This window comes from Penaeus japonicus, unplaced genomic scaffold (genome assembly GCF_977035675.1).
Source record: "Penaeus japonicus unplaced genomic scaffold, GWHDUDI00000001_assembly GWHDUDI00000024, whole genome shotgun sequence".
In the NCBI taxonomy this organism is placed as follows: domain Eukaryota; kingdom Metazoa; phylum Arthropoda; class Malacostraca; order Decapoda; family Penaeidae; genus Penaeus; species Penaeus japonicus.
The window spans coordinates 14058610-14073609 of record NW_028234426.1 but is presented as its reverse complement, the minus strand read 5'-3'; the positions used below and the strand labels follow the sequence as shown (position 1 = coordinate 14073609).

Sequence of the window (15000 nt, the reverse complement as noted above, 5' to 3'; positions counted from 1 at the left end):
CTGTTATCTGTAGATGTTATTACTGATACACAGATATATATATATATATATATATATATATAATATATATATATATATATATATATATATGTATATATATATATATACATATATATATATATATATATATATATATATATATATGTATATATATATATATATATATATATATATATATATATATATATATATATATTATATATATATATATATATATATATATGATTCGCTTAATGAAAAATAAAGAAACCGTAAATGGACGGTAAATAATCGTTACGTAAATTAGTTTCTCTTTCTCTCTCTCGCTCTCTCTCGTTCGCTCTGGTTATCTCTTGTTCGCTCTGGCTCTCTCTCGCTCTAGCTCTTTCTTTCGCTCTGGCTCCATCTCTCTCGCTCTGGCTCCATCTCTCTCGCTCTGGCTCTTTCTCTCTCCCTCGCTCCCACTCTCTCTCTCTTGCTCCCTCTCACTCGCTCTGGCTCTCTCTCACTCGCTCTGGCTCTCTCTCACTCGCTCTGGCTCTCTCTCGCTTGGTCTAGCTCTTTCTCTCGCTCTGGATCTTTCTCTCTCCCTCGCTCCCACTCTCTCTCTTGCTCCTCTGGCTCTCTCTCGTTCTCTCTCTCTCTCTACTCTCGTTCGTTCTTTGGCACTTTCACTTTGTAATTTGTTTACTGCACTTAACTTTAGGATAAATGATGCTACAGGCATGTAAACACGACATTTATTTTAAAATGAGACACAGGTGGATGGGAATCGTTACGGAAGCCAGGTGTCGTAATCGGTCGTTTCTTTGCTGACTTTTGTTTTTTGTTTCTTTTATTTGTTCGTTTTTACCTGCTTTAATTGTTTGTTCATGCCCGTTTTTTCTAGTTTATTTTAGTGTCCGTTTTTATACAAGATTGTTCTTGTATTTTGCTCGTTTTGTATGGTAGTTTTATATATTTTCGAGTTGCGAGTTTTATACTGTATTTGAATTGTCGTTCCACAATTCTACATAACTATTACTCATAATGATATGTATGCGCATGCCCGTAGATGGACTTAGATGCCCGTTTTCCTATGGACTGCCCCGTTGTTAGAGGGCGTTCACCACCCTATCAATATGCCCCTCATACCCATGTAGATAGGTGGGAGTCTTGCACAGCGCCATCTTTCCCGATTATGTTGCAGGTCGCAGGATTTTGCATATTGTGTTGGCTGAGAGAGATAAGTAGGATGTGCATTCTAGGAATTTATTGAGGTCCTTAACAACAACCTCACTGGTCTGTCTGGTAGAAGATTGTGGTTACTACCGGCCTCGCTTGTCTTTTATTCATCCTTTTTTATCAGGTCATGTAATTTTTCTGTCCTTTGTCCTGTTTGCTTTTTCCCCCCTTACTATTAACCCATTACAGAGGGGGGCAGATTTGCTTGGCCAGGACGGACAAATTCTCTCTCTCTGTATAAGTCTCTGTATTTTAGATTGCCCTTTTGTTATACGCTCATATATAGAAAACATGATGGCTGGAAGACGTTGCTCTTTTAATTAATTGATTTAAACACGGATCAAGTTACTCATCTTCCAGAAGCAAGTATGTTCATGGAAGGATTTTAAATGAATAGGAAACTACAGTCACTATTTTATGTCTCTCTCTTTCTCTCTCTCTCTCTCTCTCTCTCTCTCTCTTTCTCTCTCTCTCTCTCTCTCTCTCTCTGCCTCTCTCTATTAATACCTGTCACAGGTAATGAGTCATTATTATTATCATCATTCTTACTATTATTACTACTATGATTATAGCTATTATTGTGTTGTATGTTACCATTTCGACTCAAATATTGAGATCTTATAACGACAGTAACGATAATAATCATATTAGTAAGAACAGAGCAACAAAAACAACAATGATAGTTCCTATGGTATCAATACTCTCAGTAATGGCCAACACTAGAAAGAATACTACCATCATGATAAAAAGATAACTCTACACAAAAACACAAAGAAACAAAAATAATGACGATAATAACAAAAAATGAAATGATGCTTATCTTTTTAAACTTTAATACAATACACAGAACAAAGGTTAACCTCTCCTTTATTTCACGAGAGACCAGGGATCGATTGATACCTGTAAGCACTTTCCACGTGTTTGTGTTATGCGTTCTAATGATTTTATTTTCATTTATCACCAATAAGCAAAATCTTTAATAAAGAGATGTAATAATTAATTCAAGTATGTCGAATAACTTATTTTAACATCTATGTCTCTATTCATATATCTATATATAAATGAATCTCAACATTTATCATTAAATATATAAAAATGTGATTAAAACATGATAATGAGGATAATGATAATCATAATTATAACAATGGTGATAACGATGATAATAACAGTAACAGCAATAATCGAATGATTATGACACTTATGACAATACTAGTAGTACTGAAAAGATGATGCTGTTAATAATAACATCAAGGTTGATAATGATGATCTTGATATCAAAGATAATGGTGATGTTAACGATATTAACAATTATGTTCATATTTGATGATATAAAGATATTGGTAACAATTATACCGATGACAATAACAACCATAATAATGCATTTTTGTCATTATTTGTCATTATCATTATCATCATCACCATCATCATAATTCTTCTTCTTATTATTATCATTATTAGTATCATCATCATCCTCATTATCATTATTATTAGCATCATGATCATTATCCTTATTTCATCATTAGTATTGGCATTATCATGACAATATCATCATTATCATCATCGTCATTTCTATCGTCTTTTTATTATCAACATGATTATTATTGTAATCATCATTAAGTTCTGCATCAACCTCATTGATACTGCTGCCATGTATATAATTTCTCAATATATGTTAATGATGATAATCATTATTGTTATTGTTGCTGGTGTAGTTAATATCATCATTGTTATTATCATGCGTGCTAGGGGTTGCCGATCCCTGCATTGTAGGATTGATCCCGATTAATAACGTTGAAAATAATGAAAAAGGATGATGATAATAACTAATAACAATAATGATAGTCATTGTCACGAAAAAAAATGCTTACCGGTATCAACGGCAGGGATCGATCCCCGGTCTCTCGCGTAGCAGGCGAGAGCTTACCCGCTGTACCACGTCTTCTGATTGATTCATTTGATCCTTTAGTATAATTTCAATTTTGTAATCATTATAGTGTGTGTGTGTTTCTCTTCCTTTCGCTCTCTCTCTCTCTCTCTCTCTCTCTCTCTCTCTCTCTCTCTCTCTCTCTCTCTCTCTCTCTCTCTCTCTCTCTCTCTCTCTCTCTCTCTCTCTCTCTCTCTCTCTCTCTCTCTCTCTATTCTGTCTCTTTCTCTCTCTCTCTCTCTCCTCTCTCTCTCTTTCTCTCTCTCTGTCTGCCCCCCCCCCCCTCCCTCTCTCTCTGTCTCTCTTTCTCTCTCTCTCTCTCTCTCTCTCTCTTTCTCTCTCTCTCTCTCTTTATCTCTCTCTCTCTGTCTTTCTCTACCTCTCTCTCTCTCTTTCTCTTTCTGTCTGTCTGTCTATCTTCCCCCCTCCCCCTCTCTCTCTCCTCTCTCTCTATTCTGTCTCTTTCTCTCTCTCTCTCTCTCTCCATCTATCTATCTATCAATCTGTCTCTCTCTCTCTTTCTCTCTTTCTCTCTCTGTCTCTCTCCCCTCTATCTCTCTCTCTCTCTCTCTCTCTCTCTCTCTCTCTGTCTATCTATATATCATTCTCTCTCTCTCTCTCTCCCCCCTCCCGCGAATAGTAATAGTGAAAATATAGAAAAATGACAATGACAACAGCTGATAACAATAATAATATTAATTGACACGAAAAAAATGCTACCAGGTATCAACGGCGGGGATCGATCCCCGGTTTCTCGCGTAGCAGGCGAGGGGTTAACCGCTGTACCACGTCTTCTGATCAAGAAAAAGGATCATTAAGTATGATTTCAATTTTGTAATCAATATAGTGTGTGTGTGTTTTTTATTTCTTTTGCTCTCTCTCTCTCTCTCTCTCTCTCTCTCTCTCTCTCTCTCTCTCTCTCTCTCTCTCTCTCTTTCTCTCTCTCTGTCTGCCCCCCCCCTCTCTCTCTGTCTGTCCCCCTTTCTCCCTCCCTCTCTCTCTCTCTCTCTCTCTCTCTCTCTCTCTCTCTCTCTCTCTCTCTCTCTCTCTCTCTCTCTCCCTCCCTCCCTTCCTCCCCCCCCTCTCTCTCTCTTTCTCTCTCTCTCTCTCTCTCTCTCTTCTCTCTTTTTCTTTCCTCTCTCTCTTTTCTCTCATTCTCACTGAGGTATTGTATCATCATGATGATTAGTATCATCGTGATGACAAAATAGCCATACAAAAAACACAAACAAACAAAAATAATGGTGATAATAACAACAAAAAACTAGTACAATATTTGGTACAATGATTAACGAGAGACCGGGGACCGTTGATACCTGTAAGCACTTTTCATGTATTTATGATATGCGTACTAGTGATGTTAATTTCATTTATCACCAACCAGCACAATCTTTAATAAAGAGATGTAGTAATTAATTCAAATATGTCGAATAACTTATCTTAGCATTTATGTATCTATCTATCTCACCATCTATCATTAGATACATAAACACATTAAAAAAAAACATGATAATGATGAGGATAATCATAATTATAAAAAAATGATAATAATGATGATAATAGTTATAATCATAACAATGATGATAATGATGATAATAACAGTAGCAGCAACAATCAGAATAATACGAATGACAATAGAAGTACTGAAGGGATGATACTTAATAATTACGTCAAGAGTGATAATGATGATCTTAATATCAATGATAATGATGATGTTAATGATACTGACAATTATGTTGGTATTTAATGACATAATAGTAATGATGATAATGGAAACAATCATATCATTATTATCACCATCATCATCATTATCATATTCTGATTTTTATCATTATTACCATCATTATTAGTAATATCATATTCATCCTTGTTATCCTTGAAAGTAGTATAATAATCATTATCATTATTTTACCATTTGTATTGTCATTATTATTACAATAATCGTCATAACATTTGATATCAATGGCATCATCATCATCGTAATTTTTATTGTTTGTATCATTAACAAGATTATCACTACTATTGTAATCATCATTGTGTACTACATCATCATCATTAATATTTCTACCATGTATATAAATTCACAATATATGTTAATGATGATAATCATTATTGCTATTGTTGCTGTTGCCATAGTTGATATCATCTTTGTTATTATCATCATCATTTTCATTATAGATATCTCGCAGCATTGATATAATTTTCATTACTATTACTATCGTCATTATCACCTTCAATTCCCCTTACAAGTTTTAGTGTAAGTGATAAGTCTATTTCCCTTTTTTACATTATGAACCTCATTAAGGAATCAATTAACCACCAAAATGACTCGTAGGAAACTGATACTTGTTCAGCTTGTTCTAAACTGAACAACTGACGCCTATAACATACAGCTTTCCGCTTCTTAAAAGAGCTCTGAGAAGTTCAACGCGACAGGAAGCAAGGATCCCCGTGTTACCATCACGTACTTACGAAAATGGGATAGTTGTCCGTAGACTTTGTTCCGCATTACAGTGTTCAGTTTCACCAGCATCTCTAATACATAACATAGATATGATCCTTGTTGTCTAAACCTTAAAAAATCCTTTAGTTGTGGTGGTAGTTATAGTGATGATAAAGAAAAAATGTGACATTGATGAGATGTCTCTGTAACTAATATTAGGTAAAAAAAATAATTATTGTGATAGGTAGTGTAGGCATAGAGTACTGTTTCCCAAATGCTTATTTTTTATGTGAGAATATTATATAGTAATATCAACATACTTTTATATGATGATATTGTCATGCCAAAAGCTGATCATAGGTAAATGAATAAAGAAATAGCTAAATAAATACGATGAATAGTCTCGTCATTCTGTATGTTAATTTGGTATGGCGTTTGTTCATCAGAATAGAAACATTAAACATTAAAAATGATGAAAATAATGAAAAAATGATGATCATAATAGCTAATGACAATAATGATAGTCACTGACAGGAAAAAAAAAATGACCGGGGATCGATCCCCGGTCTCTCGCGTAGCAGGCGAGAGCTTACCCGCTGTACCACGTCTTCTGATTAATTTAAATGATCATTAAGTTTAATTTCAATTTTGTAGTCCTTATTAGTGTGTGTGTATGTGTTTCTATTTCTCTCTCTTTCTCTATCTCTCTTTCGTCTCTATTCTCTCTCTCTCTCTCTCTCTCTCTCTCTCTCTCTCTCTCTCTCTCTCTCTCTCTCTCTCTCTCTCTCTCTCTCTCTCTCTCTCTCTCTGTCTTTCTCTACCTCTCTCTCTCTCTGTCTGTCTATCTCCCCCCCCCCTATCTCTCTCCTCTCTATCTATTCTCTCTCTCTCTATCTATCTATCTATCAATCAATCTCTCTCTCTCTCTCTCTCTCTCTCTCTCTCTCTCTTTCTTTCTCTCTCTCTCTCTCTCTTTCTTTCTCTCTCTCTCTCTCTCTCTCTTTCTCTTTCTCTTTCTCTTTCTCTTTCTCTTTCTCTTTCTCTCTCTCTCTCTCTCTCTCTCTCTCTCTCTCGATTAGTAATAGTGAAAATAAAGAAAAAATGACGATGACAACAGCTGATACCAATAATGATAGCCACTGATAGGAAAAATGCTTATAGGTATCAACGGCGGGGATCGATCCCCGGTCTCTCACGTAGCAGACGAGAGCTTAACCGCTGTAACACGTCTTCCGATTAATTAACAATGCTTGAGTATAATTTTAATTTCATAGTCTCTGTCTCTGTCTGTCTGTCTCTCTCTCTCTCTCTCTCCCCCCCTCTCTCTCAATGCCAGTGCCTTCCCTGCCACAGGTAAAGAGTCTTTATTATTCTCATCACCATTCTTACTGTTACTACTACTATGATTATAGCTAATATCTATTATATGTTACTATATGTTACTTACAACGACAGTAACAATTATAATTAGTAATAACAACAGCAACAAAAACAACAACAATGATAGTTCTTATGGTATCAATACTTTCATTAATACCAAACACTCGAAAGATTACTATCACCATGATGGCAAAGTAACCATACAAAAACACACACACGCACAAAAAAATGCCCATAACAACAAAAACAAATAAAAAGATACTTAACCCTTTTTTAAACTTTAGTACAGTAGAGGGTACAACGGTTAACCTATCGTCTGCTACGCGTTTTCCATGTGTTTATATATTAAATGTTCAGAAGTTTTTAACAAGAAAAACAACAACAACAGAACAGTAAGATTATGATATCAATACTCTCAGTAATACCAAACACAAGAACAATCAGTATAACATGATGACAAAACAACAATTGTATCCAAAAGAACAGTAATATTGATAATAATAACAGCAAAACTCAAATCATACTTAACCTTTGTAAAATTACTGTGGCGCAGCGGTTACTCGGAGCGAGAGAGCGAGGATCGATTCCACTACGGTTTTCGGGCATACATAAGTGATTATTATTATCATCATTGTTATTATCATTATTGTAATTATTATCACTATCATTATCCTTATCATTATTATTTTTATTGTTATTATTATTATCATTATTATTATTGTTACTATTATTATTATTATTATTATTATTATTATTTGTTATTATTATCATTTTTATTATTATTATTATTATCATTATTATTGTTATTATTATCATTATTATTATTATTATCATTATTATTATCATTATCATTATCATTATTATTATTATTATTATAATTATTACCATTATCATTGTTATTATTATTATAATTATTTTCATTATCATTATCATCATTACTATTATTATTATTTCCCCATCCTCCTCTCTTTCATTATCTTATTCTCTTTGTAAGTAAATACATCATATATCCATAAATATCACTATCATGATATTAACATTATTAATAATGATTATAATTATCATTATCATCATTTTATTGTTTTATCGTTAACATGATTATTACGACTATTGTAATCATCATTATGTTCTACATCGATATCACTAATGCTACAATTTATATACTTTCGCAATTCATGTTAATGATGATAGTTAACACTTATTGTTGTTGTTGTTATGCTATCATTGTTGTTAGCGTCATCCTTATTAACAGCTTCTCGTAGCATGGATGTTATTTTTATTACTATTACCACTATTGCTCTTAGCATCGTTATTATTACTATCGACTCACCTTAAAAGTTCCATCGGAAGTGATACGTCTATTTCCTTCCTTTCTTTCTGAACCTTATAAATCAATCGATTAATCACCAAAAAGAGACGTGTTCAGCTTGTCCTAAATGGCATTCAAAGGTTAGATTAAACTAAACAAACAAAGCCAGTAGTATACACATTTCCACTTCATGAAAGAGCTCTTGGGATTCAAACGCGACAGGAAGAAAGGATCCCTGTGTTACTATCACGCACTTATTAAAATAGGATAGTTATCCGTAGAATTGATTCCTCCGTTTTCTTAAGACCAGTTCTAATACGTAACGTAGATATGATGCTTGGTGTTTGAATCTTAATGATATCTATAGCATTTATATGAAAAAAAGGCGTTTATAAGGTATCATTGTTGCTAATATTAAATGAGAACTTTATTTACAGTGATAACCTATATAAAGTTCTGCTTCCCAAAAGGACAAATTTGTGTGACGATTTTATATGCTAATATCAATTTTGTATGTCCATTTGTTGTAGCATTCAATCATCAGAATAGAAACATGTTTTTATTTTATTGACATTTCATAAATGCATTTTCTGGGCGTTACTTTCTTAGAAATAACAATATGCATTGAAATTTATTGTTCTGTTTGCCACATGTTGGTACAACTACCCACTCTCTCTCTCATTCTCTCTCTCTCTCTCTCTCTCTCTCTCTCTCTCTCTCTCTCTCTCTCTCTCTCTCTCTCTCTCTCTCTCTCTCTCTCTCTCTCTCTCTCTCTCCCTCTCTCTCTCTCTTTCACCACAGGCACTACATGTTACCTCAGGCCTAATCACATTAGTCCATGGTATTTCCCGGGTGTTATTTTCATGAATATGATGCTATACATTGAAATTCATTGTTCTGTTTACTAACACGGGACAACTACTCTCCCATCCCTCTCTCTCTCACCTCACATGTACTTATATTTTCTGATATCATTCTCGTCATGGACAAATATCACATAACTCTTTGGATCTTTTCACTCATTTCATAGACTACATAAGGTTTATATAGTGATGTTTGTGAAATAACAAAGCTATATAACTATGTTTGTATATCAAGGCAAAACATGCAGATATATTACATATTCATTACGGAATGATTTCTTATGTTACAAGTGCGCCAAACTGTCTGTTGTAATCAGATGAGAGCCTAATGTCAGTGATTTTCCATTGGTTTTCTTGTATATTTTTCCTTATACGTGTAGGTTTATAGTTTCGGTTTATTTTGTAAAGCAAAAAAATTGTCATGGCTATATATACACCTTAGTTGTACACTTGATAATTTGAAAAGCTTAAGAAATGTTCAAAACGTTTTACACTCTCTAAGAACCATCGAATAGTAACCAAGCAGTACTATTATTTTCTTCCCTTTTATGCATTTGTAGACTTTCTCCATAGGCGGGCAATCGGGGCAGAAATTAATTCTAATTATTTTTGAATTTCTTGAAATTCATAGTAATGCGACACTTTGAATATCACTAAACATTCGCTGTCGCGGGTTTTCAAAAAGGCACCCACGAAATTTCTGCACTCATTAGATTATAAACACCATGAATTACATGTATTTCTGAGGACGAGATGATCGAAACAAATCAATTACATCTCTTGCGTTTTAAAGTTATTCATTTTCATTTATACCTTTTTCTCGAATGACTTTATCAGGGCTGGATCTCCGATTAATCAAAGTATATGCCTCTTAAATAAATGTTCTACCACTGAATTTCTATTTTGTGTTAAATGATATCAAAATCCACCCTCCGTTACTATCAGTTGTTGAGAAAAAGATGTTAATTCTGACTTGTTCTGGAGGCATCATATCCTGGAAATGACTACATTTGTTCAGGTGCTTTAGACATTTTTCCCCAGAGCCTCCTATTCATATACAGATTATTGCTTCCGCACATAGGGTGGCCACTCTGAAGATTCACTCTTAACCCGTTGGATCCGGAGCATCCCTTTTCTTGTTCTGACCTCGAATCGGACACTAGCGCCGTCTGCTTAGCACATCAGAAAGGTTTTATTTCACAGGGAGGGAGTGTCACACGACATATCTTGCGCTTAAGCTCGTATCCAATAGGCTAACAAACGTCAAAACAAAACAAATTATTGATTTAGTCCTTTCTCAATTGATACCTAATCTTCTTCCATGCAATACACACCAAACATCCTCATCACACAAATACTGTGTGGAATTCCTGAATGCGAGACTCAAACAATACGATGAAGACTTCATCACGTCTACTTAGCTCCTGAACTCTTTCTTTCCCAGAGTCTGACGCTTTACACTTTAAAAGAAGAATTTATATAATCGCCAAGTGGGAACTCTTGATATTATTACACTTTCTTCATATTTTTTTCTTTTTTTTTCTTTTGTATTACTAATTGGTCAAAATGATTGAACTTCTCACCTTTAAGTGTCTTTGAGCTAACTATGGAAATTATGCCTGATTATTATCCTTTTAACGAGACATTTGCAACAATAAAAGCACATATACGTATACAATAGACAGAAAAGTAAGTATTCTATCACAGGAGACAGCAATTAGTCACCTTTATAGTTCTCAATTATGTAATTTTCCACTATACTTCATTTTAGGTAGCTAGCTGCCATCTATTATCTTCCCCCTTCCTCTCTTTCGAGAACCGCGATTCTCCACTTTCTCTCTGTATTGTATTGTATATAGAACGTATATTATGATCCTGACTATATTTTACTCTACATTATCTGTATGTAATGCATGTAGGTACTTTGATATGTCAGTAAATGCTATAATATAATGTATTAACCCACTTGGTCTGATGTTGCGAGATGTAAGCTTATCACGTACTTCATTATGTAACGGGAAATAAAACTCAGAATACAAACCATATGTACATTTATTTTACAGTTTCACTAAACAGTGTCACAGCTTATAAAAAGAAACAGGGTGGAGAAGGAGATGATAAACACCAAGCTAAAGATTCTTAGAAATATTAACTTGCAAAAAAAAAAAAAAGGAAAGGGAATTTCAGTAATACATTTCTTTTATTTTTGGCCAGGCTAATCCCCTCTTTCTCCCTCGAATCAAATAATGTGTAAATATATAAAACTATAGCACTTTTAAGCACTAACATATAAGGGTTTTTGTTTATGAAAGGAGAAAAATGATTGAAGAAATATATCCGAAGAAAATAATTAACACTTTTGAGAATAACTTCAGTGCGAGTATTTTATTTTGTTTTCTCTTTTTTTTTTCTCTTGTATTCTTATTAATGTATATATTATGAATTTGGTATCTGCTTCAAATACGAACTCTTACCACGCAGACTAAATAAATAAATGTGATCTCGTCCTTTCTTTAAAAACTCAGCAGGAAGAATACTGGAACGAGATAAAACGCCCTGTTCGTCGCTAATTCCAGTGAGAGCATAGAAAGTTTCCTGAAAGTCGGCGAATCACACACAGGCCGGAGGGCAAGAGAAATAAATCCGGAAGTTCATATCACATTTCTGATACCCTATTATAAGACTTCATGATTTTGCAATAAACAGTAATGAATAATAAGTAATCAAGCGATTTCTGGAAATGGCATAATTTTTTTTTATCTACTTATGGAGAAAAATATAAATCTTATTACATTCGCTGGAGGTAAGGCAACCTACCACGAAATCTGTCATGTGGGAATAACGTTATACATACATACATACATATATATATATATATATATATATATATATATATATATATATATATATATATATATATGTATATATACATACATATAATGATATATATATGCATGTATGTATGTATGTATGCATGTATGCATGTATGCATGTATTTATGTATGTATGTATGTATGTATGCATATTTGCATGTTTGCATGTATGCATGTATGTATGTATGTATGTACATTTATATATACATACATACATACATACATATATACATATATATATATATATATATATATATATACATATACATATACATACATATACATACATACATATATATATATATACATATATATATATATATATATATTATATATATATATATGTATACATATATATATATATATATATATATATATATATATATATATATATATATATATATATATATATATATATATACATACATATACACACACACATATACATACAACAAAGCTTCTGGATCATTATCTTTATATGTATTTTTTTTTGTTTGCTTTTTCAATATATATATATATATAATAACCTCGGACATACATTCATCTCTCTTCATACATGACCCTAACTATTACAGCCATTGACAGACACAACAGCGTTCACATTAATTTTATATACTTTTTATGTAGTTTAAATCGTCGAAGCGGCACCACCTTCCTTAGCGGCGACGCGCAGCTCACCGGCCGGCGGGAATGGCGGTCTCGCAGCCGGGGACGTTCTCGGGCCAGTCGCACACGGTCTGGTCGTAGTTGAAGACCAGGTTCACGGGGCAGGGCATGTGGTGCTTCCTCTCGCCTTCGCACATGTAGTAACGCGTGCAGTCCTGCTTGTCTTGGTAGTAGCTGATGTGGCCGTCGGCTTCGGAGCACACGACCTCGTTCGCTGTGACGGGAGGGAGGGATAGAAGTATTAGGGGGATTAGGCTTGAGCGAGGGAAGGGGGTGGAGTGGGGGGGGGGGGTGGCAACGGCGAGAATGCAAGGGGGAAAGACTCGTTGCAAGTTGTAGATTTGTGAAGCTATTTTCATCTCCTTCGATAAAGACTCTAAACAAAGGGGCTCGGGATCAGCTTTACTTCCTTTGAAACGGAACTTCCTATCCCTTTCCCATTACTTCATGAATTAGGGTCAAAGCAGTAGTAATACTCACGATCACGCTTGGCACTGGAGCCCTCTAGGGTGCCTGTGTTCTCGTAGGGCCCCTCGTAGGTGAGCGCCACGGTGTAGTTGGCTAAGTTCTCCTTCAGCGTGGTAAGGAGAGGGTACTTGCCAGTGCCGCAGTTGCCGCGGAAGTCGTCCATGTCGACGCTCCACACCATGACGCCGCCGAAGCCCTCCGTCTTCAGCCAGTCAGTCTGCAGGAGAACAAGGTAAGTATTACTCTAATGATACTCGGCGGGATGACCTTGAAGTCAGTGTTATTGAAAGAGCTTCTTAAGGATTACAGATGAACGAAGATAGTTGCGGATATACGATCCTTCCATTTTAATTCTCGAATCCATATCAGCAAGGATACAATTTATATTATATAATGTGCATATTCTAATATGCACATTCACTTTCTTACTCATATTTTCTCTTTCTCTCTCTCACTCTCACTTTCATTCTCACTCTCACTCTCTCTCTCTCACTCTCTCTATTAAACACACACACAGTATGTATGACACAGCCATGCAATAACCGCAATTACCTTGACGGCCAGAGACCGCTCATCGTCGAAGCCAACCCACTGGTCTCCTCGGTAGGCGAAGGGAACCTGTTGCTCATTGTCCCACACGAGCGTTGTTTCGTCCTCGAACAAGAAGTCACACACCTGGTGCAAGATAGAGGAGATCTTTCAGAATGATGATCGGGCATTATATTCAAAGGTAAGAGCAAGGAATAGATTGTGTTCGATTCAATGCTTCCACGGTGCGCACTGATTGATTTAAAGACTTTCCTTAAACACTGATCACTAATTACGAAGCTTGCCGGTCGTAGACACGGCCTTTATTATGACGTGTAAGTCAGACTGATCTATATTGCAGCATTTCCCGTTGACTGAACCGTTGGATTATTGGATAAAGCCCCACAAACCTCATAATAGGAAAAGAATCCAGTTTCCTGAGTATAGCGTCCTGCGACACCGCCTCCACTTGCTGGTGCGCCGATGTCGAACTGGCTGATGTTAGCGAGGGTGAAGGAGCGACCGTAGGTTGGCATTCCTACCATGATCTTTTGGGCTGGGGCGCCTTGCTTCATCCATTCCCGTACGCTGTAGTCCTGGAAGGGGGATAGGGGGTGTCAACACGTGTCTGAGCCGTTTGGTGTGTACTACATGTCTTTTTATATATGGCTTTCTTTTAGTTACCTCAGTTTGTACGAAATCACATATTAGCACTGGAGGAAACAGTGCACCGTTGATCAACAAAAAACAAGCTTAGTTTGCATACTTGTATACTTTCTAAAGAGTCTTAATGCATACGAGTTATCCGAGTTGCGCATAGTGACCCCACAATCTCCGGAGCAGCTTGAAAAGGATGACTTACCACAGTGAGTTTCTTCTGATAGGAAGAAGCCGTCTCGAGGGGCAAGAGCGGGGAGTTGTGTCCAACCTGATTCTCCCATTGGCCGTGGAAGTCATAGCTCATGATGTTGATGAAGTCCAGGTACTTGCTGATCTCTGGGACATCGTAACTGGAAGTAAAAAAAGGAAGTTTAGATATTTATAGGGTGAACCGAATTCACTGTGACAAATGGATAAAAGGGTATAAATGAGACTGAATAGTTCCACAACATATTTATAGGGATTTATATTTTCATAGTGACTCATGAATGAACTAATAAGATGGGAGACAATGCAACAGCGACGAATCCATCGACTTTACTTCAGATGATCCCACGACATCAAGAGGTCGTCCCGTAAACAAGGAGAAAAGCAAGTGAGATTCCACGCCGATATGACCCCCTTGAGACAACGAACATTCCAAGGGCGACCTACCCAGCTGCCAGAGCCTCGAAGGACGCAGG

General features: G+C 35.6%; 1 protein-coding gene across 1 annotated transcript in view; it reads right to left on the bottom strand.

Annotated features, from left to right (window-relative positions):
- Positions 1 to 12399: 12399 nt before the first annotated feature.
- Positions 12400 to 15000, bottom strand: part of Cht7 (chitinase 7) — a 104036-nt gene continuing 101435 nt past the window's right edge. The window contains exons 13-18 of the mRNA XM_086551119.1: positions 14972 to 15000; positions 14520 to 14667; positions 14068 to 14253; positions 13682 to 13804; positions 13142 to 13346; positions 12400 to 12875 (exon numbers count right to left, since the gene is read on the bottom strand). The exon at positions 14972 to 15000 is cut by the window's right edge and continues 120 nt beyond it. Coding sequence (XP_086407245.1) covers positions 12670 to 12875; positions 13142 to 13346; positions 13682 to 13804; positions 14068 to 14253; positions 14520 to 14667; positions 14972 to 15000 — 897 coding nt within the window. The 3' untranslated portion in view covers positions 12400 to 12669. The remainder of the gene's footprint in view (positions 12876 to 13141; positions 13347 to 13681; positions 13805 to 14067; positions 14254 to 14519; positions 14668 to 14971) is intronic.